The sequence below is a fragment of the Aptenodytes forsteri genome, unplaced genomic scaffold (assembly GCF_000699145.1).
Source record: "Aptenodytes forsteri isolate BGI_AS27 unplaced genomic scaffold, ASM69914v1 Scaffold224, whole genome shotgun sequence".
In the NCBI taxonomy this organism is placed as follows: Eukaryota; Metazoa; Chordata; class Aves; order Sphenisciformes; family Spheniscidae; genus Aptenodytes; species Aptenodytes forsteri.
The window spans coordinates 1,782,644-1,808,021 of NW_008794879.1; the positions used below are offsets into that span (position 1 = coordinate 1,782,644).

The 25,378-nt window shown below is 41.1% G+C and overlaps 2 protein-coding genes across 2 annotated transcripts in view; one reads left to right on the forward strand and one right to left on the reverse strand.

The window, feature by feature from the left end:
* Nucleotides 1-16,324, forward strand: part of HOOK3 (hook microtubule tethering protein 3) — a 94,477-nt gene extending 78,153 nt beyond the window's left edge. The window contains exons 20-22 of the mRNA XM_009274656.2: nucleotides 1,908-2,012; nucleotides 2,131-2,202; nucleotides 3,686-16,324. Coding sequence (XP_009272931.1) covers nucleotides 1,908-2,012; nucleotides 2,131-2,202; nucleotides 3,686-3,826 — 318 coding nt within the window. The 3' untranslated portion in view covers nucleotides 3,827-16,324. The remainder of the gene's footprint in view (nucleotides 1-1,907; nucleotides 2,013-2,130; nucleotides 2,203-3,685) is intronic.
* Nucleotides 16,325-21,906: 5,582 nt separating this feature from the next.
* Nucleotides 21,907-25,378, reverse strand: part of KCMF1 (potassium channel modulatory factor 1) — a 30,395-nt gene continuing 26,923 nt past the window's right edge. The window contains exons 5-6 of the mRNA XM_019470848.1: nucleotides 24,271-24,553; nucleotides 21,907-22,532 (exon numbers count right to left, since the gene is read on the reverse strand). Coding sequence (XP_019326393.1) covers nucleotides 22,271-22,532; nucleotides 24,271-24,553 — 545 coding nt within the window. The 3' untranslated portion in view covers nucleotides 21,907-22,270. The remainder of the gene's footprint in view (nucleotides 22,533-24,270; nucleotides 24,554-25,378) is intronic.

Consider the following 25,378-nt stretch of genomic DNA (forward strand, 5'->3'; position numbering starts at 1 on the left):
GATACACTTTTTTATAAATACAGCTTTTAGCTACTTCAGATTTCATCGGGTCGTAATTGCTTACATAAATTGCTTATTCTTTTTGAGGGGCTCAGAATTTACAGGCAGAAGTAATTACACATGTGTCAGAGCCAACTTTACCAATTTAAATTTGATTTTGCTTTCTTTGTTCATCTTTTGCCCCTGATTTCTATTCATGTTCTGGTTTAGCTAACTGGTTTAGAAACTGTTTTAATATGGACTCTTTTATTGATGCTTTTTCCAAGTAAAGTGATCTTTTTAACTGAACCACCTTTGAGAGCTGTTACATTTCTCTGATGATGTTCAGCATTCTCTTTGCCTTTACTGTTTAATACATGCTTCTGTTGAGAAGGTGGCTAATATTTAAGTATGATATTGAGGATGTGGTATACTACCAGCTTTGAAATGGCAATATTGTGGTCTCAATCATAGTCCCATTTCTTCTCTTACTATACCTTGATATTTTATTTGAGTTTCTCGAAAGCATACCAGTGTCTTTGTTCATCTGATCATGGTAGTATCAAGATCTTTGCTATGGCTGCGTATTTTTAAATTGGAATCTGTAAGTAGGTTCCTAATGTGGCAAAACCTAATGCTTCCTTCCTTTACTTATGTGTAGTTTCCTCAGTGACTTGCTGTGAGACATTTCAAAAGTCTTCAAGAAATCTAAACAAATAATTTTTAATTTTTTTTTTTTTACATCTTATGTTGCTGACTGTGTCTCAGAGTATTCCAGTGAAAGTCAGTGTCACAATTTCCCTTTTCAGTAAGATTTGTTTATTTTTATGTACTGTGTTACTATAGGGTGTTTTATATAACAGTAGCATTAATTATTTTAATTAGGTTAGCTTTTTGTGATCTTCTTATCAACTTTCAGTTTTGTTTTGGTTTGGGTTTTTTTTTTTGTGAAGACGTATACAATCGTTCTAGCCTTCCCCTATAGAAACTGTATCCAGGTCTAATGTGTATTTTCTTAGAAACATAGTACACTTTTATGAATCTTCTTTCATGAGTACCATTCAGTAAAAATTACTTACTAAAATTTAAGGCATTGTTTTATTTCAGCATCTGGACACAATTCTGAAATGGGTAGAAAGACAAAAGATGTGAAGTCTCTTTCTATATATCCAGAGATTGTTAAAAAGTTTTAAGCTATTTTCTATTAAAGGCTTAGGAATCTAGGCATTTTGCTGGATTTGTTCTTGGTTTAGCACTGTGTTTGCGAGCACTTATGCTACCCGTGATGGATGACACATATGAACATAACCAGGTGTCCCTTCATCTCATTAGTAACATAATGATCATGCATGTGCCACAGAACGCTTCTTGGCTTAACAGAGGTATCTAGAAATGACAGCACCTGGTACCTCAGGTAGGTGCATCATGGCATCTTTCCATAAGGACCAAAGTGGTCCTTCCTGAAGCAGGAGGAATTGACAGGTGGGTAAACCTTAGCTATAAAGAGAGAAACCTTTGAGAAAATGTTTCTACTACTGTGGCCCCAAGGTAAGTGCAGCTGGGGTTAGGAACTGCATATGTGTGTCTGGGATACTGAACCTCTTAGGTGTCAGTTTTCCTATCGGTAGTTTTGTTTCACAGTCCTGTAAAAGAGAGCCCGGTTCAAATGCTGTAACGTATCATGGCTGATGTTCAGAGGCAGAGCCTCTGTCATGCTGGCTGTCAAGATTGCTTTACAGGAGTCAGCTTAAAACTGCACATCCGTCTGTTTCACATTTTGGAATGTCATTTCTTACCACTGACATGTTTTAAGTGACTTTTTTATTTCCTAACCTGACTTAAAAAGGTTGTAATTCCTTGATGTCTTTCCCTTCAATTAGATTGCTTTTGCAGGATTTAATTAAAAACAAACTGGTTTTCTCTTACAGGTCATCCGCACCTTAGATCCTAAGCAGAACCAGGGTGCAGCTCCTGAGATTCAGGCTCTGAAAAATCAGTTGCAGGAGCGGGACAGAATGTTTCATTCATTGGAGGTATTAATCCTCATGTTTCCTGGTAGACGCGTATTTCCTCATTGTTTTTTAGGTATAGACTGATACTTTTATTATACTTTGGTTTTAAATGTATGGTTTTTTGATGTTTGTTTTATAGAAAGAATATAAAAAAACAAAAAGTCAAAGAGAAATGGAGGAGAAATTTATTGTTAGTGCCTGGTACAATATGGTAAGAATCTCCAAAACCTTTTATTTAAAAAAAAAAAAAAAAGAAAAGAAATTATTAATACTAGTTGTTTCTGGGTTGTTTATAACAGTATTCATTCATTTTTTGTTTGAAAAGCATTTTCCAACACACACAGAAGCAAATGCTTTTTAATAATTTTAGGCTATCACTATATAAGAGTATGTTCCTATGACAACCTTGGGGTAAATGAAAAAGAACATGTTTGTTATTTTCAAGTTTTAAAACCAGAAATGGCACTTTCTAGAGGGAAGGATACCTCAGATTACTATTTTGTAATTCCAGCCCTGCAATTATACTGATTTACAGTGCTCAAATTTACTTTCTTCTTTGATCCTCCAATCTTCCAGTTGTTTCTAATGAAGGGGCACAAGAAAAAAGCAGTACAGCTTGCTTGCTGCAGTAAGTGCTCTGAGAAGCAACCTCTTTGACTTGGGTGCAAGTTTAGCCCCATGCAAAGGGTGAGCACAGGGGCAAGACCCTCATTTAAATTATTCAAACCATGAGGAAGTGATCTGTGCAGCCATACAGCTTTTGCTGGGCCTGTATGCCGGGAGATTTTTCACCTTTGTCAAATGTGTTCAAGACCTCTTTGGCAAAGTGTGGCTGCATTCAAACTGCTCTTCAGATAGAAGGAATCCCTGTCCTGTGTAACATTCATGTTTCATTCTGCTTCATCATAGAGTTCAAATTCCTTCTCTCTGTCTTCCCTTGGAAGAGTTTCCTTCTTGCTGTTCTACATTCTTGTTATGTCCATGAATAGTAAGCCAAAAATGGAACTTAAGCAGAGTCTTTGAATCCTTTAACTATTGAAGGCATTTTCAAGTGTCCTTGACCAGTTTTGTAACACTAGTCCCACTGACAAGAAGACGACAAGCCTGAGCTAAGAGCTGTGGTTCAGTAGCCTGTCATGAACACTAAGATGAGCACTGGTTGCTTTGTCTGTCTTTCTCTAATTAGCCTCTGCTTTTATACACAACTACACAACCCATCACAGCTTCCCTCATTTCCTCCTTGCATATGTGCTCCTGCCATACGAGCTGGTATTTTCACAGAGGAAGACAATTCTTGAATTATTTTCAGAAGAAAAGTACTATTCTAGCTCAACATGCTGAAGGGGGCCAGGGTGGGGAGGGAAAGCACTTTTGAAAAGACTCGTACAGTTACCGTGTGTTTATGTGGAGAAGCATATGTTCACATCTGGGACACTGGGGGACCTGCTTCTCAACAGTTACTCCAAACCGGGAAAAGAGATAGGGGGGGGGGAGAAAAAAAAAAAAAGAACAACACACAAAGAATTAGGAAGAATACCTTAGCTTTATCCTTGAAAATATGATGCTTCGTGTTTGAAATTCAAAATAGCTTAGTCAGTGTTGGTGAAGAAGGAGATAATAAACAAAATGTAAATGAGTAAAGTTGTTCAGTGTTATGTGTTGGTATTCACTGAGAAGTTTCTCTTTCTCCATAGGGAATGACTCTGCATAAAAAAGCAGCAGAAGATAGACTGGCTAGTACAGGCTCAGGACAGTCCTTCCTGGCTCGACAAAGGCAAGCCACGAGCACAAGGAGATCTTACCCTGGTCATGTCCAGCCAGCAACAGCAAGGTAGAGAAGCCTTGCCCTTAGAAAGAAAACTGCCCTGTGATCCAGGCCAATTCTGTTGCAAGTGACAACATTCAAGGAAAAACAACCAGCATCCTTTCTCTTTCTCCTGCTATTATTTTACAGTTCAGGAAAGGGTTTTATTATGGTTGCTCATTGTTCTGTAATGCCCTTTGCTTATTTTTTTTGGAGTCCATCTCTCTCTCTCTCTCTCTCTCTCTCTCTGCATTTTTTGAATGTGCCAAAGTTTTGAAAACATCTAGAGGGGTGCTGTATGATAACAGAGTCTTATTTGTATGAAGTCTGGTCTTTTATGAAAAGCCTGGTATGGGCTGTGTAACAATGTACATTTCTTGTCACAGTTGATACGTTTGTGCCTATAAGGGTTGTTACGCTTTATTCAAAGTCTTTTTTCAAAGGGAATTAGGCTTTTTATTTCATGTGCTAACCTGTTGCTTAAAAAAAATGCTGAAAACTCATTACAGAAATGCAAAATTAGTATATAATATTTTTGTGAAATATATTTGCTACTAAAAAACTTACCAATGGCAAAAAGAATGTGGGTTTTTTTGTTTTGTTTTGTTTTTTTAATTTCCTACATGCGGTAATTTGCTCTTATTCTTGGCATTTAATAGGGAAGCAGGATGATTTTTTTTTTTCAGGTTTTTCTTTATCTACTGGTGTTATGTCTTTTGCTGGCAGAGCTGAATATTTTCAAATGGTTTGTTCCACTCTTCTTGGTCAAATGTATGCTTAATATATATTATAAAAGGATTGAGAAATATTTAGAATGCTCTAATATGCTACTGCATCATCCATTTAAAAAGGACACTTGTTTTAAAATTTTATGATTGTGGATGAACAGTACATAATGGATCAAGGCCGCAATTAATATTGTTGATGTTAATGTATTCCAGTTGTCATCCCCTACTAAAAGACTTGCTTTTAATATATTGATTCAGGGTATAATTGTATCAGTTGCCTTACTAATGGTACCAGTGCCTTCAGGTGAGTTTGTTGCTGACATTGTTGGAAACTGGCTGTAATTTGTTGTACTGCCTTTTTGGTGTGTAGCTGGTTAATTGTACATCACTCATTGTAGCACCTTCATGTTGATCAGCAGGGTGGATGGTGGCCCCTACTATTAATTTAGGTTCTGTTCCTACGAAGTTCTGCTTTTTCCCTATCATTTTTGTCAAAGAATTGATGGACACAGAGGACCTGAGTATGGGTTGAAAGTTTCATATACATACATCTTGTGGTGATTCAGTTTTAAACATTTTTCATTTAGAGACTGTTTGGACCCTAATGCACACGCAGTCTGATTTATAAATTTATTCTTTTACCTTATGTTAATGCCCTTCCAAGTGAAGACATTTTTTCATAAATCCCTTTAGAGAAAAGAGATACTCGCATTTATTAATCATCTGAAGGTCTATGTTAATTCACAACTTGGGTGGAATGAGCAAAGGGTAATTAAAACAAGCACACCTAGATTAAAGGGTAAGGAAGAGGTGAATGACACTTTTAGGTACTGTTTTATCCTCAAATACATCATCTGTTTAAATCTAGGCTAAGAAATGCATTCAATATGTGTCTGAAAAAATTTGTCAGTTCTGATTCCCCCCCCCCAGTAATATGAAAACAGATGCTGAAGTCTGTTAACTGCATATAGGTTTGTCTTTTATTGCTCACATTTGGGAAAAAATGATGTTCTAAAAATTCTCTTTACTTATTCAACGTATGACATGTCTGGGCTATGCTTGCAAGATTAGATAAGACAGTGACAGTATCTTCTTCTGTGCAGAAGGGTAGCCATGTAAAGGAAGTTTAGGACAATTTCTGTAGCTCAGTGAGGTGATACTTGGTTTGCTGTCTCTTACTGAGATACAGAATATTAAAGGGACAAGAAGTCATATGTGTTATCTGGCAAGATGACCACAGTTCGTGTGGAACGTCTTTTACTGATCTTATTGTGCAATCCAATCTAGTCACTTGAAGAACTCTTTACTGCATGCCATGTGTGAACAGGAGCAAATAAGATCACTTCTCTGAGGGATTTTGTTGTTCTTGTTTGAGATTACAGCATTTTATATCACCCAGAGAAAGAACCTAAGAATACCTGAAGCTCCATTTTTATTTTAATCTGGCTGGCTCTGTCTGTTACCAAACTGCCAAAGCCTATTTGTGAAAGCAGGGAATACCAGGACCTTGATGGGAAGTTTTATCTCTTAATTTTGTCTAAGAATTTAATTTCCTGCTGCTATTAATTAGGTGCAGGTCTAAAATACCTTGAACGCAATCTGCACACTAGAATAAAACTACTTGCTTTTATTATTTTAATATTTGTTTTACCATTTTGCCTCCAAAGTTTTGATGACAGGCAAATGCCCCTGACGGTTAGGAGATGAACAAATGCTTATTAGAAGGCTCATTTTTAGCTTTTACTTTCCTATCTCTCATGGCTTCTTTTGCTTCTTGGTGGTTGTTGGCTTTTATCTTCTGCTTTGTCATTCTGGTTGGTCTTTCCTTTTCCCTTAAGATAAGACACTGAAGTATTCTATAGTTCCCTTCAAGAATATATAGATAGCATCATTATATAGCATCAAAGAGCAAAACAAGACTAACATTGAATCTGTGCTTTACTGTTGCTCATAGTAATTGTTAGGCAAGACTGAACAAGCATTTTGTCTTTTGAGAATTCACAAACTTGTAGAAATTCTGGTATTTCCCAGAATTTTTGTTGAATATAAATATCTAAAAATATACTGCAATCTTACAGAAATATACTCTGTTGCTATCCAGTTCCAGTAAGTCATTTGTTCTATTGTCTAATGGTAATCATTAGGAATTTAATTCCTTGTTCTTCAGTGTTTTAGTTCCATTATTTGCTGCATACATCAATTCTTAATCTTTGGGTGTGGATGAATGCAGGTGGTGAACATCATTAAACCTTCTCTCTCACAAGAACAGCTTCTTTATTGAAAGGGTTCAGCTTCATTATTTTCCTTGCCTGTTATGTAGCTTTGGAAGTAGTGTGGTATTAAGAAAAAGAAGGGGCTCAGAGTGTGACTTCAGGGAATAAGCACATGTATAGATGAGCTACCAATGAATGCTGTCTATTTGTCTTATCTTCAGTAATAAAAGAATATAAGCAAAAAAACCCTGTAAAACAGAATTCTCTCAGTACATTAGATACTTCTAAGAAGCTTTTAGGAACACTTTTTCTGGGGCAACAAGGACTATTTACATCAAAATTGTAGTGGTAATTATTAAACCAATGCTATATCCTGTCCTGATACACTACAAAAAAACCCTGCAGATTGAGGTTAAAGACAAAAGGTTCTCCAGGGCAGCGATAAAACAGCTAAAGAGTTCATGAGGGTACATTCCTGAGCACTGTGCCGAGGATCTGCCCAAAATAATCTTTCTGAGATTTTAATTAATGCTAATAAAAGGTAACAGTTAAATGGACGAATATTTTCATTGTTCAGAGCTGAAGCTTAGTTTCTGGTCTTAAGATGTGTGTGCAGTCCAGTTTGTATACTTCCATGGAGAGTTAACATATCTGATCAGGCATTACAGAAAAGAATATTCAAGTTCCCCATTTTCTTGATAGCAACACGTAACCACTTGGATCATAACGTGTATTTTCCAAGTGCTGTGAAAACTGAAGTAATCTAATTTAAAGGTTGTGTGTTCCACCCACAGTGCAAAGGAAAATAAACGACTAGAGCACACAGCTTTATATATTGTAAAATGAAGTAAATATATAATGGCTACAAATGCTTTTCATTATCTCTTTGGAAATAAGCAAATGGTAATCTTGTCCTGTTCTGATGACTCTTGAGATAGCAGTAATGCTTCTGCAAGTTTTCTGTGGCTTTCTATTCATGTAAGGAGCACCAGCAATTTTATATTAATTGTGTGTGAAAGAATTAACAGTGAATATTCCTATTACTGCTTTATGATGATCTTAAATAGTAAGTGGTATGTGCAAGCTATCAAGAAAATTTAAGAGGATTTGGCAATTTTAAAGTCAAAATTTTAAAATTTTAAAATTTCAAAGTATTTTGACATGTGCAAGTAGCTTTTGCATTTCCTCGGTTCTCTACTATGTGCAACTACCCACTTAGCATCTTCCTGGATGATTTTTAGTGGGTTTAATTGTCTTGATGTGTTGACATTTTCTGTAGATTTGGTAATTGGAAAATATTTTAATTTCACCACTTGATGTTCTTCTAGTTAGTGATTTGGAGGAAGACTGTCCTGAATGTGGCTAATTTTTCTTTTTCTTATAAAGCAAAACAGTACCTGTATTTTACTCATTTTATAGAGATTTTTATTCTTGCCCGACATTCTGACTTTTTGCAAGGATTGATGAGGGAGGTATTTTTGCACTCAGTCAGCTATGCAATACTGACTTCATACAGGGTTTTGCACATGTGTTTTAGGTAGAATGTGGACTCTGTGTTTTGCAGTAATATTGTACTGATAAACTTCGGTATCTCCAAACCAAGTTTAGCAAATTTTGCAGGCATTTTCCTCGCTGGTATTGTGCAAATAAATAGCTAAAAGAAGTTGTTCTGTCAGGAAATACTTTCAAGTGGTGTTTTTTCCTCTAAGCCAAGTAGTCATACTTCAGGGGTGTCGCCTATGGAATAGTTTGGTAGCTGGATTACGACTGAAAGGTGATCTCAGGAAATCAAGCACTTACAAAGAAACCTTTTCAGAAGCCCTTCCTTAGAACAACTGTATTAGCTGACGCTGGTAGTATGATACATTTAGCATTCTGTTAAAATGAAGAGGTGAATCGTTATAACAGTTTTAATGTAAAGATCAGGTAAGCTAGAAATTCGGTGAATGAGGTTTTGAACCTTACAAACTGCACACAGCCCAGACACGTGTCCCCTCCCAAATCTGAGCAGTCCGGCTCCCTTCTGTATTGGCAAGAGCACTGCATTTCGACTTTGTGCCTTGCATCGGGAGAAAGAAGTGAAATCTTGCGTTATCTCACAGGTTGCTGTAGGAGCAAGTAACAAATCTCACTTGTGCTCAGAACATCTCCACAAGCCGAATCATATTATTGGCTTGTGGCAGATGTCAGATTCTAGGTAGGATCCTAGCCATACCTCTAGTTTGTCACTTTCAAGGAATCAAGAAAATGTTCTGACATGACTGATTGCATTGCCTTGCTCCTGTGATCTTTCTTCCCCCTGGAAGTCCAGAAAAGGAGCAGAAGCTCGTCAGTGACTCCGCAGGCTATAAGTAAAAATAAGGGGTGATTTCTTTGGTTTGAAGGTGGAGGAGACAGATGCAAGCAACTATTAAGTACAAAAATCTGAAGAGCAGTATGTCTTTCACCATTTTGCTTTTTTGGTGTTAATTTAAAAACAGTGAAACAGAACCTCAGCTTTTGGAGCTGTTTTGTTTTGTGTTTTGTTGGGTTTTTTTTAATTAATTTTGAATTGCAGTTGATTAAGTATTAGAGGCCTTACCTATGTGAATAAGGCAGAAGCTGTCATTACTAGCCACAGCAACCTCAGACTTCTTGCATCTGGTACAGTGAACCCCCAGAGATTTTGACTGTGCCCCCAGCTTCATTGCACCATTAGACGTTGAGAACTTACCTAGCTTTGTCCTCTGTTTTTCCTTGACTTTACTTTGTGGATTCATTGAAATATTGGGACACAAAGTTCATTTTTTTAAATGTATCAGCTCATTGAATTAGGTAATGAAGGAGTGTCGATTGAGGAGCTCTAGAAAACTTGACAAATCATACAGTCCCACGGGGCATTGAAGCAACACCTGGCAGTATAGCCAAGGCAGCTTCCCAGACAAATTGTTCTGGTGTCAGATTGTAGTCAGTGGATCAGTAGGAGCTCATGATAACTGCTGTAATTGAAGTCCTCATCTAGTAGTTGCTAGGGGATGCTTTGCTGTTAACTTTACTATGGCCCAGATTCTAACCTTCACTTTTAGGCCTTGCCAAGGTAATGCAGGACTGTCCTGAAGTAGATCTCTGCATTAGTTGGCTCTGGTGGCAAATCAGGAATTTCCTCTACTGCTGTTTGCTGTGTGTATAAAGTCATTTGGAAAACTGCATATCCTTCAGTCTCCTTTGCACTGCGTGTTGGTTCCAGACTGAAAGCAGATTCCATTTGTCAGATAAAAATTTCCTGCTGCTGTCTTGTTGCTTTGGATCTCGGAGATTGGTCCATACAACAGAAAACCATTGCTAGGAGAGGGAAATCCAGGACAGTTGGGAAGCCTTTCCTGTCTGGTGGTGACTTTATGCATTGCTTCGCATTAGAGAGGTCCTTTACTATCAGATGAAGTTAGAATATCACATTTCAGAAAGAGCAACATGGTTATTCTAATCGTTACAAAAGTGGTCATTTGTCAGCACTTTGAAGAGCTGTCAACTACTGTAGCATGGCACAAATCTGAAATACTGCAAAAGCAAGTATTTCCACAGGTACAGGATAGCTTATTCTGCAAATAGAACTTGAATCCCTAATGATTATCCCTAACTTTAAGAGAAGAGAAAATCAACATAGAGGCCAATTGTTAGCTTGTTAACGTGCTCGTGGTGTTAGCGTGATCGTGAAAATGAGCAGAATTTTAAGAGAAAATCCCAAATGGTGTAATATTTATGGAGTTACAAAACAGCTGTACTGAGACCATCAGACTTGATTTGGATTTGAATATAACATTCGTTATGTAATTTAAAATTTTGTAAAGCAGAGATTATAGTTCTCAGTCACCAAAGATTAGTAAGCAGGAGAGTAAACCTATTTCCTGGAGGTATCAGTGGTTTCGAGAGAGATTTTAAAGCTTTTATTTAGCAATATCAGTAAAATCTTGGAATAGTTATAAGCATGACATTATAAGGCTGCAATTCTTAGAATTTATAGTCCACTTTGTATTCTCTGGTTGTAAGAGTTATAAAAATGCAAAGTGGTGTTAATACAGCTCTGGAAGATGCTATGTTGAAAGGCTCCTTTAAAAAATCTAAAGGAAGTACCATGGAGAAAGACATAGAAAGAATAGATGCAGAAAGAAAAACAGACCTTAGCAGTAGAAGCCAGTAAGTAATGAAGTTAGGAAATCTGCAGGAAGAGAAATCTGGAGGCAGTTACTTCAAAGCAGAAGCTTGGAAGAAATATTTGGGAAGAGTGTCTAGTGTTAGACTTGAAAGTGAGTAGACTGCGTTGCTCTGATAGCTTTGGTGATTGCGTTACAAAGTACTGCTTACAGTCAGCAGATTGTTGGCTACAGAAAGCCTGGTCCATCTTAGGACCAAACATAGACTGAACAGGAAACAAGCAGTTGCTCAGAGAGGACATGTGGCTGGGTTTGAGGTTTGGTTTTTTTTGCGTCAGATTTGACTTGTGTGAGCAGTGCTCTGAATTAAAAGTTCTTGTGTTGGTAGGTACCTCCAGAGATGGCTAGGTTAGTGAAAAAGGCTGCCATGCTTTCTGTGGCTTCAGTGTGCTGGAGTTGTCCCAGTCACTTCTGTGTGTTGAAAAAACAGAAGAGGACAGCGAGAAGTTAAGGAAGATTTTAAGGGACGGATAACCACTTGTAGTGAAGTAAAGCTCATGAGATTAGACACTGAATAGTGAAGGAAAATGGCTCGCTAAGAAATAAACCCCCAGGCTGGCAACAAGCTTTCACTTATAGCTGGAGTATTTTGGACTGGCGAGGGAAGTAAGAAAGAGAAAGTCACTGCTCCATAGACGCATCATCTGCTGCATAAAGTGTCTCTTTCTGAAGATGCTGCAGAAGCAATGACAGGTTATGCTGAGTGAATTTACCCTCGCATCTTGCATCTCTGTTGTCTTCTGAAGTGTTGCTGCCTCAACAGGTAGCTTTAAAATATATTAATTTTGAGGCGTTCTCCAAGAGAAAGAAATTGTCAGACAATTTTTTTAGAACAAGATTAGAATTTCTAGTCAGGAAAGGGCACTGTCAGATGAATTTGTTACATCCTTGAAAGAGAACATACTGTCCTGAGTTTACAAAGCCTCTCAGAAGCACTATTGACTCAGAGAAACCTACAGTGTCATTTCTGTTTATGTGCAACAGGACACTTGAAGTGCTACTAAATACTGAGTCTGAACTAAGTAATAGCCAGGTGAGACTAAAGGAGTAGACTATATTCATTTATGCACAATAGAATAAATACATGCTTATGTAGCTTGAACTCTTAATTCTTTATAGACTAACTACAGTAATCTTCATATTATTAATCCTGAACTCTGTAACTTCATGCACCCAAGCAGTGCCAAGCAAGCTTAGCAGAGAATGATTACTCAAAATACACTCTCGAGGTCTGCTTTGAATGTGTTGAATGTGTTAAATTTTTTAATTTTTATTCCGTTTGATTTATGTCTCTGTGTTTCTATTTGTTTTTCAACTATGGTTAGTATTCTGGGTTGGTGAATGCGAAGGAAAAAAAGAGGGATACTCAAGATGCAGGACTTGTAGCATAAAGACAGATTTTTGCAATGAGTCCTTGAGTTTAGTTATAAATATTCTTCCTTATCTATTGAACCTGGATTTTCCTGTCACAGGAACTGTTCTTAGAATCATTTTTGACCAGTGCAATACTAGGGAGAAGGAAGTGGGGAGAGAAACAGTTTGCGTGCTTTGATTTTGGTCTGGTGAAGTTGTTTTGCTCTTTGTAACGTCACAGTGAATGCAATGCAAACATGAGAATGAGCAGTCAGTGCTGTGCCATGCTGTGTAGGGATAGTTGTGGTACCTGGGGAAGCTGAAAGCACCATAGCTGTGTTAGTAAAGCATTCCACTTACCCAGTTACATAGGTCAAGAAAGAGGGTGCTTCAGCAAGGATGGAGAAATATGCCAACCTCTCCAATTCTCTTCCAAACTTAGGTTCCCTTCCACAGCATTGTGATGTGCTCTTTGGGCTGCTCAGTGGCTCCTACTCAGCTTATTTTAACAAGAATACATATAATTTTCTTGCGATTCAAACCTGTATTTGCATGCAATGAATAGAACTTGCCAGTGTAGTGTGGCAGTGATGCTGTTGTAGCCTCACGCACAGGATGAGCTTTGACGAAACATAAATGCTTAAAGTCTTTGGTGGTGCTCAGAGCTCAAAGGCTCAGACGGAGTCATTATGACCCTGATTGTCTTTTAGTGTGTAACCACACGCAGTATTGGACAGGCACCTTTCACTTTATATTGCTTTGGTTTTTTTAACTGTTGTACTCTCAGACAGCAGGAATGCCTGAGACTTTTTCATCGCTGTGTAAACTTAGTTTCCATAGCTGTGTTAGCTGAGAATGGTGCCCTGAAGGACTTTACTCAGAAGTGTTTAAATTTGTCTGAATTATGTCTAAATTTAGATATTGTTCAAGGCTGTTCTGTTGCTCTTTCCAATTACTGGTGTGTAACCTTCTTGTTAATTTGAAGAGTTGCTCTGGCAAAGATGTTTTCCCCATGAATTTGCACAACTCTAAGTAGAGACAGCCTTACTAAACTGCTCTGAAAAATACCTGTTCTGTTCTCTGGGTTTTTTTAATGGTAATATGTTATCTGCTTTTTAACTTTCTTCTTTATTCTTTTATTTGCAGTGATGTGGTTGCATGACCTGCAGCATTATTAAAACAGGGACTGTTCAGTGCATGACTTGCTTTTCTGTCCAGACTGCATAACCAAAACTTAACCAGTTCTACACTTAAGACTCATGGCCATCTGATTTCAAAGGGACATCTACTTGCAGAGAAGCTTGCCATCCTGGGGAGTGGCTTTCCCATTTCCCGCTTCCATTTACTCTTTCTCTTCACAAAAAGTCTCCTATGAGGCTAGAAGAGAGGAAATCCAGTATTCAGAACTCGACAGGAGGCGTTCTGCAAACTGACAGAGCACTGTCAGCTCTCCATTTTACTTCTGCCTGTCCACTTTATTTAATTCTGATTAACAGTATTAACACACAGACTTCCTGCAACATTTTCATATACTGAACTATAAAAATCTAGTCTTAATGAGTTCCTAAAAACACCTTTGGGTTATTGTTAAAATTTCAAAGCACCTGCACCCTTAAAGGATCCACTTTGAATCTTTAAATAATTAAAGCGAAGGAGGTGTTTTACCAGGAGAAATGACTAATGAATTGCTGCTTGGCCATCCCATCTTCCTTAGAAAACCAGGCAAGGTTCGTCTGATAATCTCCGAGCCAGGCAAACTACCGGGTGGTATTTTGTTCACAGACACTGCCTGCTTCCTTACTATGTATATACACAGTAGTTTGTGGCTGTTGTATTTTTCTCTCTACATTTTAGCTGTGTTGTCCGTTTCTTTCAGAAACTTTTTTTTCAATCTGTGTACAATTGTTAAAACAATCTGAGGAAAGAACGTGAATGGAGATAAGTTGGAAAGCCGTCTACACTTTCAGTATTATGCAGACTGTCCTTGCCAGTTTATAGTTTGGGTCGTTTATCTTTTACCTGTACTATTTTTTTCTTTTTTTTCTCCTTATCGCAGTCTTAGCTATTTAATTTCCAATTGCACTAGCTTGGCTGTTCCTTTGTATTATGAAGTTTAGCTATAAGATTTGCCATATGTAGACAGTGTAACTCAAAATGCTTTGTACTGCCTATATTAATTTAAAAAGCTGCTTATTTAATATTCTTAAATATCTGCACATTTGTACTACTGTATCTTTGTTTTGTATTGGACATCCAGTACTGGCAAGATTCAGAAGGCGAGGGAGTGCTGTAGCGTTGTAAGTTAAGAGGTTTATTGTATAGGAGTTAGTATGTAACACATGGGGAAGGGGGCTTTTAAGCCATAGGACTTGCCGGAAAATCTGAAGAGTCTGAATGATGAGTACCGTAAGTGGTTTGGTTTAAGTCCAGTTCTAGAGAAAGCCCATTCTTGCTCACTTGGATCTTAATCCTGCAAAAATACAGACACGTATGTACTCTGCTTACTCCAAGAATGGTCTTGCTTATTCAGGCAGTGGCATAACCACCAGCCCTGTTTTCCATGTGAGCACCCCTATGCTGGAGAAATAATGTGTCCACTAGTCTCTGCAGTCACTTCTGGTCACAAAACACAGTGCGTGTCTCATCCCTGGCCCGTCAAGCGGGGCTCTGGGCAGAGCTGCACCTCGTGCGCCGAGACACCTGCACGTGTTCAGTCCTCAGGGAGTCTGATACCCGCTGTGTCGGTAGTGTTGTGCAGAATGACTTGGAGAAAAGACGGATCATGTCCCCACCTCTGTTTCCACAGGGGGTCCGTGCCACCCGGCAAAGGGAAGGGCAGGTGGGAATGGGCTCCAAGCAGGCCGTGCAGGAGAGGGAACGATAAGCATTAAGATCCCCGTGAGAAGTGTGTGGCGTGTTCCCTTCTGGATACCGTACCAGACGGGCGAGCCTGTGGCTGCCAGGTGCTCTGGCTGACAGCAGTCCGGAAAGACTCCCCGAGGGGGATATGTCCTTCCTGGTCCAGCAGGACCTGGGACAGTGAAGTCTGACGTGACCTGCGGGCAGGACCTGGGGTTCGGTGGTGGCAAGTCGGGTATCCTGCAGCGGAGGCAGCAGCACTTTCATCAGACTGAGTCCAGCAGAGAGCTAAAGGATTTGTGTCTTTCCAGGCCCTAGCCATTGATCCCTTGTTACGTGTCAGGGCAAGCGTTACTAGAAAAACTTCTTTTTGTTGGGTGTTAAAGGCATGGTTTGTTTCTCATTTGCAAGTGCTGCTCCGGCTGGGACCACACCCTGCCCCAAGCCAGGCTGGGTGCAGGATCCCTGAAATCAGGGGCTCTGTGCAGGGCGGGAGGGGATGGCTGTGTTTTTGTGCACCTGCCTGCACAGGTGTCCCGAGGTGAAGCCGAGCAGTACCTCATTTCTCCAAGTGGTCTGTGCAAATTGGAGACTAAGTATCAGTTGTTCTTGAACCTGAAGACATTTGTATGTAAGTGTGTTTAGCTTGACAAAAAGTGTTTGAGTTCACTAATGCAACAGAGCGATGCCAGGTGGAGCCAGTAACTTTCAGCAAGTGAGCTGGCTACTTTAATTAGATTAGCCTAGCATCTCTGTCATGAAGTGATTGTGAGCTCACAACTCAGAGGTGATCTCCAGCATGTCTCTGACATACTAACTTCATTTGTGCTGCATAGAAAACTCTCTTACTTTCTTAGTAGCAGCTTGTTTGACAGTCCTGAATTAAGTGTTGACCAATTATCAAAGTAGCTGTTTGTGAAGTTGCCAGTGATATATTTTCTATAAAAGAATGGATTCCTAGAGTGTCAAAACATTAATTTCCCATTTCAGTTCATCTACAAATTGTGTAACTACCAGATTGTCATGGTAGCAGTATTAATATACATATCTGTATATAGACAAAAAAATAGTAATGATCATTGGAATCAAAAGGTTTAGTATTTTTTCCCACTCAAATACACTAATGCTTCCATGGTAACAGAAGAGTGTACAGTTGTTAAACAAGTTGTAAATAAACGCTTATATAAAATGTAAATGCTTGTTTTTCCTTTATTTGGGGCTTGGTTATAAACTGAGGCCAATGCACGGTTCATGTTGAAGTTACTGGTTTGAGCCTGAAGCGCTGTTCTGCTGTACGAGATGGTGGTAGCTGGTGGGGGCTGTTGCAGCCAGCTGGTGATTAACAGGGACCTCAGTGGAGTGGGAATAACATGGGTAATACAAACCTTGCTTTTCAATGCACTTGAATCAGTCACTACAGAGCAGCGGGGGAAAAACTGGACTTTTTACAAAGCACAGCTAGACCTGGGCTGCTTTGGTGTCGGCTGGTCTGTCTGATTCTTAGATACACAAATGGCATCTTGGAAACGCATTTCCTGGGGCTGTGCAAAGGAGGGTGAACGGCAGGTAGGCAGCAGGAGGAGTACACCAGAAATCACAAACCTCCTGACTGTTGCTGGAAAGCATCCGATCTGGCTGCCCCATCACAGCAAGAATTGCCTGACACGGGGCACCTCTCAAAGGGCCAAGGCTAAACGGCCGAAGTAATACAAGTTTCTCTTACTGGTGGAAGTTCAGCTACAGAGGTAGCTAGAGGTGGTGGCGGTGGTGGGAAACCACTGCTAATATGGACAGAAACAATTGTCCTTCCTTCCTGTATTGATAAGCAGCTTTGCCATCTGGGGTGGGAGGAGGAGGTGGTGTCAGACACGGGTAAAAGTTGTGACAGCAACAGCCAGCAAGGGGTACTGAGCCCACGAGTGTCATGCGTGGTGCTGGGGCTGAGAAGGATGCGCAAAGTCCCTGCCGCAGCCTTTCAGGGGCTGCCGAAGCCAGCGGGGTACTGAGCCCACGAGTGTCATGCGTGGTGCTGGGGCTGAGAAGGATGCGCAAAGTCCCTGCCGCAGCCTTTCAGGGGCTGCTCTGTAAAAGGAACAGGAGAGCGAACAAGGGAGGATCTCCTGCCTGCATCCCCCGGTGCCCGCCCGCCGCAGCTGGGCACTGCCGTGGGCTGCTGCATCGCTGCGGCGGTGGTTTGCTGGCTGGGGAGGGCAGGAGAGCCCCAGAAGTGGTGGCCAGCTCTCTCCCGGGCCACAGACATGGAGTGTCTGTGGACACAGGGTGGAGGCATGGAGCTGCCAGAGCCTCACCTCCAGCTGATAGTGATTCACGCTGGTCCTCTGCCCCCCCTCAGTCCCACCCCAGTCACTCCTCCTCACCTTGGTCATTACTGCTGAGTCTCCTGCCTCCGACCATCATCCCCTCTGCTGTCCTGTTGTTTCCCCCGCTGCCAACCCCTCCTTCCTTCTGCTGTACTTTTTTCCCTTCCCAGCCCCCCCTCATCCCAGTGTGCTGAGACCAACATTAGCATCCCTTGTTCCTGCCTCCCCCATCCCTTCCCTGTCCCTCATACTCCTCCACATCAACTCCTGCAAGGCCACAGTCACCTCCCTACACCATTTACCCCCTTGCTTATGCCCCACAGGGTGTTGGGGGGGGGGAACTGTGGCCCACCCCACCCCACCCCTCACCCTGCTGGCCCAACAGTGAGGATGCAGCACTGCAGGTTGTCATCCACTGGAACCTCTCCTACACACCCCACAGCTTTTACCACTGTATCCTAAGTGTGTTTATCCTTGTCTTTTATTAGATGTTCTTGCAGAGGCAACAGCCACTGCTGTGTTAAAAGGACATGTGGGGGAAGCACAAGCTAGAAGCTGCACAGTTGCCCTTTGCCATTTTTCTGCCCACAAATAACTTTGAGCACTATGCTGTGCACATAAATACCTGCAAATAAATCTTTGTGCACATTGGCCTGTCTTGAGATCCTTTGTGCAACAAAGCAGAGCCCAGCACATTCGTATCCACTGTGCTCTGCAAGCAGGAGCCAGCAGCGCACGTGCAGGGAGGCTGTACAAGGCCGGCTGCAAGGACTGCGGGACGACGACGGAGGGTAGTGTCACTCTGCCCTTCAGCACAGGACACAGCATACCAGAGGGGAGTTTCCACCAGTGCTAGGCACATGGACTTAGTTCCTTTTCCTTAGAAGCTAAAAGAATAAAATGGCCTCACAACAGCAAGGTGTCCCATTTATTTGGCAGAGCAGGTAGATCCAGAAGTGAAGGTCAGGTATGTCAGAGAAGAGGAAAGGAAGATACAAGTGATGTAACTGGAAAAGTCTTCACATACCAAATGCATCCACTGCTGCCCTGTTTCAGGTCTTCCGAGAGCCCCAAAGGCAGCGGGTATCTCTGCCTCTTGGGACTTCTAGCTGGTAACAGAGAATTGCCTTTACTCCTTCCCAACAGACAAGCATCTCAAAACTGCAAAACATGCACACGTCTAGATGTTTGGTTTCTGGGCCAAGCTACGCTTCCACAAGCTGCCTGGGAGCATAACTCCACACCGAGAAGGAAGGTCTTACAAGCCCTTCCTGAGACAAGGGCAGATGAGGGGGGGGGGGGGGGGGGGGGGGGGGGGGGGGGGGGGGGGGGGGGGGGGGGGGGGGGGGGGGGGGGGGGGGGGGGGGGGGGGGGGGGGGGGGGGGGGGGGGGGGGGGGGGGGGGGGGGGGGGGGGGGGGGGGGGGGGGGGGGGGGGGGGGGGGGGGGGGGGGGGGGGGGGGGGGGGGGGGGGGGGGGGGGGGGGGGGGGGGGGGGGGGAGAGAAAAACAAGCTCCAAAATGCAACCAACCCCACCCCCTAAACATGACAGGGAACTGATGAAAGCAGTCGTAACAACTGCAAGTAGAACTCGGGGTGGATGGTAAAATGCATTTTCATTGTTTATCACACCACCTTGTGTAAGTGTCTTTGGCATTTAAAATATAACAGACCCCTGATTAAAGCAGATCACAAGTCACAAACAGATCATAGTGCAATTCCAAGTTAAGTTTAGCACGGTCAGTCTGGTGGGACTTGTTCCCCAACACCTTCGAACAAGTCTGCATATCCCTTCAACTGCTATAAAATATTGGCAACACATATATGCCCTTCTGCCCGCCCCCTCCCCCAAAAAGGCTCTTTGGCAGCCCTTACTGGCTCAAGACCGACACCAGAATGAAAGCTGGCAGGCTCTCCGCTGACAGCGCACTAAAAGACAACGCAGCCCCTGTTGCATTATCAGCGATACGGGGGATGCCACATGCCAGAGCAGCGCGCAGGCACAACACCCGGCCGATCACATGCACCTCGCAGGCAGCTTGGGACCTGCACGTCAAGGGAGCCTATATTCAGCATCAAAACCTCTGCGAGGGCTCCCACCAGCCGCACCGAGGATTTACAAACACACACTGGTGTCCGATAGAGGTTTCACTGCACTCCAAGAATTTTGCAAGTGCCAAGTACTAAGCATCCCTTTTCTGAAATGGTCGTGTTTGTGTTGGCTGTTGGGATGGGGTTCGGGGGTTTTGGGGGTTTGTTTTTTGTCCCCTCACAGGGAAAAGGCAATAACCCCCTACGGAATTCTCCTGCAAAGTTCCTGAAGGCCACTTTCATCGTAGCCCAGAGCACCTCGAAAATAAACACAAGTGTTTTGGAAATAGCCCCAAAAATACTATCCTGACAAAGCTTACTCTGTGAAGTAAAAACACTGCCCTGCAAATAGGAATTGACAGACTACTAGAATAAACACCTTCCTAGTAGCCATTTCATATTATTTCTAAATCTAAATTTGGGGGTTTTTTTACATTTGTAAGAGTTAACACAATGCCCAAGAAAACCTTTAAATCTAAGTCAGCATATATTCAGTCTCTAAATAAACATGGATAATACTGGTTTGCATCCCCTTCAAAGCAAGTGGAGCAGAGTCTGGAAGTCACACAATGCAAGCGTCCTCTGGAGACCAGCCACACACCGATTCCAAGTAACAACACACTGCGAAGAGCCTGTTTTACATGCATCTTGTTCTATGGAAACTTGAATTCACCTACCTGTGAAGAGTTTAGGGTTACATACTTCATCACCTGCCAAAGCACGTGGTTTTAAAACATGTTTATGTAAACCACCCAGGATTTCTACATGAACTGATTTTGTATACAGCTGCAGAAACTTCTGGAACAAAACTGTCTGGATAATACATCAAAACCAAAGAAAAATCAACTGAACAACAGTCTTGAAAATGCTTTATTGAACCGTGTGTCTTATTGTAATGTGCAGAAGATGTGTTTGAAAAGACTACAGCTTGAAAAATTTTTGAAAATCCTCAACAATCAATAAAAAAAGTCCCTACGGGGGGTAACTCTCAGGATAACCAAAGGCCTCATGTAAAGTTTCCCTTGAAACATTTTCTGTTGCAGAGACTAAAAGAAAACGACGCTAGTACTGCTCTATGTGGAAACAATCAGGATTTGAGGATTTAAAACAAAAAAAAAAAAAAAAAAGGAGTGGAACTTAAACTTCAGTCTATGGGGTTGCTTCTTTTGCTGCTGTTATTTTGGATTAGCATACACATCACAGTTCTGCTGAGAACACCATCTGTTGTCCAAGTCTGTAAATTTACTCTAAAATGCTAGCAATGCTGCAGAGATGGAAGGATACAGAGAAAGAGAGAGGGGGGTGAGGTGAGAAAGATCTGGAAAGACACCATTATGATATAAGCCTAGTTTAAATTTTCATCAGAAGCTGTGTGCACTTTTGTTTTTATAATCTAACTTTACATTCAAAAAACCCACCAAAAAATAAAAAAAAAAGGGGGGGGGGCGGACACACCAAAACTGAACACACCCCTTCTGTCCTTGTCCTGGGGCTGTTATAAACTTCTATGCACAAGAACACCATACTCTTTTTTTCCAAACCAGTAGGGTTAACAGTATAGGCATGTAGGTGGCACGATTCAACTAAAAAGCTTTTTCAACTTTTTTATACCAGCAAAAATAACCAAAAGAAACAATAAATAAAAGGTGCTAAAGTTAGCATTAAGAATTAAATTGTAATTTACTGACAATCTGGGAATCCAAATCCTCAAGCTCTCCTGATACCGACAGGTCTCTGCAAACTATGAAGCAAATACATAAATAACTCAAAATATGATTGAGACTGTGAAAGGCTTTTTAAACCAAGACAACATGATCCAGGTTAACTTTTTTTTTAAACACAGTGAATATATGAATTGTCTACACCTGAATAAAACATATTTAACAATTAAAAAATTTTAACAACCACAAAAAAGGAAAAACTTTAAACAAAAGTGAACATCATTTGATTTTAGGGCACACAAAAGCCCCTTGCAGTAGCTTCCAGCAGTGGCCTTACTGTTGTGTCTCCTACAGATGCATAAAATGAAGTTCAACTCCACATCGAGGCGATGGCTAACAGGGCAACATAATGGTCACATACAGCAAACTGCCACACCCTGGTCACGACAATATATCCCACTGCAGAGTTTCCATCCTGTGCGGGAACAGCACATAAAGATGTCATTCTGTCACATATTATTCAAAAGCTACTTTGTGGCCACAAACTGCTAGTCAGCACTAACCTTTTTGTCACGTAACCTTTGAATAATGGGAAAGCTTTGGGTTTTATAGTTTTACTCCTTGTATTTAAATTTTAAATGACAAGGTCACTAAAACTCATGCACGCTGCAAAAAACGTCATGCAGTAGTTAAGGTAAACCATCCAAGCAGTTTTTATTCATTAATATTCATAAATACACACAGCAGCTTCATTAGAGATTTTTCATTTTTTTCCTCTTCAGTTTGAATGTGGAGTATTAGGAGAGCCTTTTGCATGTCAAGGTACAGGACACAGAGCTTTTTGCTCCGCACTGCAACCTACATTTACCTGCTAGAAGTAAAAATTAGTTAAGTGGAAATGATTATCATATATATCTTTTCTCTCTTTCTTTTGAATGTACACAATGTAACAAGAGTGACAGACCTGAAATTACAATCACCAAAACAAACCCAAGATAGTTGTTGTCCACTTTCATTGGCAAATACAGCACAGAGGACATTGTCTGCAAAGTGGGATGTCATCAAAGAGGAGGTGGAGGAGGCTCGTTTCCTTTATTACTCTCTTTTAAATTTAGGTTTTCTAAAGCAACATCTAGAGGCATAATATCTACACAGCCCATAGCACCAAAATCTGCAATCTCCCCCCGCTCATCCTCATCTGAGGAGGAACTTTCTTCCCGCATCAAGGTGGACAGTAGAAGCTCCTGAACAAACAGGCTGCAGTCTGCCCGTTCGCTTTCCATTGACTGACGCTCTGCTTCCGACATCTTCGGATCATTCAACCTGTACAGCAGCAAGGGAAGAGAAGAGAGGCAGTTGGTGAAAACCCACTTCACCAATGACACTACTGACAGGTGCTGAAAGGCACTCCTTCAGGATAGTCCTGCTTGCCTTTTGACACGTCCAGCTCTGGCAACCTGCGACACCTCAGTACAACAGGCGTGCATTTAACAAACCACCCTTTCCCTGTTGCTACAACAGCATTCAAAGCGGAGGCTAAAGCTAGAGGAAAACAAAAAACTATTTGTGAGATTTCCTGCTATTCAGGAGTCTTTTAGGGAGGGCCGTTGTGATTTCCTAGACACTCGTTACGTGCCTGTTTTGTTTCTAGGTCAACTTCTAAGTTCACACATACCACAAAACGCATTACTGCACGTGTGAAGCCTAGGGATTCCCAAAGCACGATAGGACGTTGATTCTACCACTTCCCCGAGCTTACAGTGCATGCCCCGATAGGCAAGGAAATTGCTCACTCCAACTCTGAAAGTCGCAATCTGTGACACTTGCAGGTACTTTGATTAAGTTTCTCAAATAATAATGGGTTTCTGATTGAAACACCAGAAAGATCGAAAGATTTTGCACTTAGATAAAAATCAGATTGACTCAAATCCAGGTTTCTCGACACAGGAGCTGTTAAAATGCCCACACTCTTTCACAAAACCAAACAGAAAAACAAGAGTATGCATGGGGGGCATGGTGGGGGAGATGTGGAAAACATTTTTATTTCAGGTCAACAGCCAACCTTCTAGAAGAACTGGAATGACTTAGTGGGTGACTCCTCTTTAAAATAACCCTGGGATCTAAGTACAATTTCTAAACCAGATAAGTATTCTGCTAATTAATGGCATCCTTTAGAGACTGGATAACAAAGCAAATAAAGCAATTAATATATAAACCCCTATTCAACCTTCAGCTTTTACTAAAGATTAATTTCTTTAATAAACAATACTATCTTCTGACTCTCTCCCTCTCCATTACGGCTCAAGTCTATATGCTTGTATCACTGGAAATGCACTTGTTTTGTTGGAAGTAGTAGGGGAAACAAGCACAACTTAGTCAAGAAATATTCCCTTTTGTTCCTCTTGAAGTTGAGATGCAGCAACTAATGTTTACCCATTGCTTAGGAGCAGACAGACAGTAGGTTTGAAAAGATGTTACAAATGCAAACAAAAGCGCAGTATGTTGGCTACAGACTTGATGAAGGGTCTGGCAGAAGTCCCCTGCCTGGAGTCTGAGGAACTTAACTCAGCCAAAACTCAAAACCAGCCCCCTTTTCAGGGTTTGCAGAAATCCATACTCTAGTCTAATCCTTTAAACACGTTCCTAGGTGCGTGAAAAAAAAGTAGAGTGCACTTGTGAGATTGCCTCCCCTTTTTGCAAACACTAGACCACCACAGGATATTCCTGCAGCCAGCTCCTGGAGTTGGCTTTCCAAAAGCCAAGTAATTCCCTTTGGGCCAGCTATAAACTGCTACTCTTTGATATTAAATTACCAGTTTTACTTTCATGCTAGAAATGTGGATGAAGCAAGTTTTACGTATTACACATTCTGTGACCACTGTTGAAGTCTACCGTGAATATATTCTGTATAATTAATTAGCCTGTTAACTCTGGGATATATTTGATCAGACACCGCTTTACTCCAAACACTTAAGTTTCACTGAGCTCTATGTCTCCATCAGGACTAAGGCAAACAGAAATGGTAAAAGGTAAATACAAGTAAATACACAGAACAAGTTACCTTGTGAGAAGAAACTGGGAATTCTGGATAGTCTGCTGACTGTTTTCTGTGTTAGATGTGTTGGTTGTTGTTGTAGATTGTGTCATAGTGGTGTTGACATTGATCGTGTTGGTGCGTCTAGTTGCATTGCGTGCAGTCTCCAGTTGTTGTCTTGCTGCCTGTGCATGTTGTCGTTCCAACTGCAGTTGCATCTGCAGCTGCTGTAACTGAGAAGCAGAAGGGCCAGAGGAGTTGAGCTGTCCTCCTGCAGAACGCCTCACGCCTGATAGCTGAGATAAAAGCTCTGCCAGAGAAGAGAAAGTTTCTATGATGAAAGATCTTAAATGAGCATTACACAATAGAATGAATACGCGCTGAATTCCAGTGCATCAATTCCTTTTTTCAATCAATAAAAATCAAAGAACAATGGTGAAGAGCCCAGGAAGCTCCTGAAAAAAGTCCTAGCATTCAATGTCTCAGAGGGTAAAGAAGATTAAGACTCATTTATGCAGATTTATTCCAAATAAGAAGTCAAAGTTTAATGCCTTCAAAATAACAGGAGAGCCAATCTACAAGTAATGCTTGGCAAATGATGTCCTCTGCAGCAATTCTCTGAAACTTCAAGTCAAAATTGCAATTGGCTGAGACACTACTTCATTTTGGCTTTGGCTGGTGAATATTATCATCCTCTCAACAAATGTTCCCTCAAAACGCAGGCTTCACCTTCCCAATATCCCAGAGGGAAGCTGTGCTGTAGCAAAGCGGGAAATAGTGTACTGTTGCTTCAAACATTTAAGAAAAAAAAATATTTAATTAAGAAAACATATTAAAGTATTGCCTCACATCAAAACTTAAGTGGTCAAGCATTTTTGCTGTATGAATTTTTATTTCTGCCATAAGTACAGAGAAGGCCTAGCAACTAAAAAAAACCTCTGTTCTTAATTATTCCAATTCAAAGGGATGGAATGCTTACAGCAAGTTTCATCCATGAAGAATTTTTTGAAATAAATATTAGCAGCAAATTACTGCTCAGCGCATTACTACAGAATCTCTTCTACACCTTGTGTAGAAGGTACTTCTTACATCACCTGCTTGCTGTAGTTGATGCAAGGGCAGAGGAAGTAGAGGA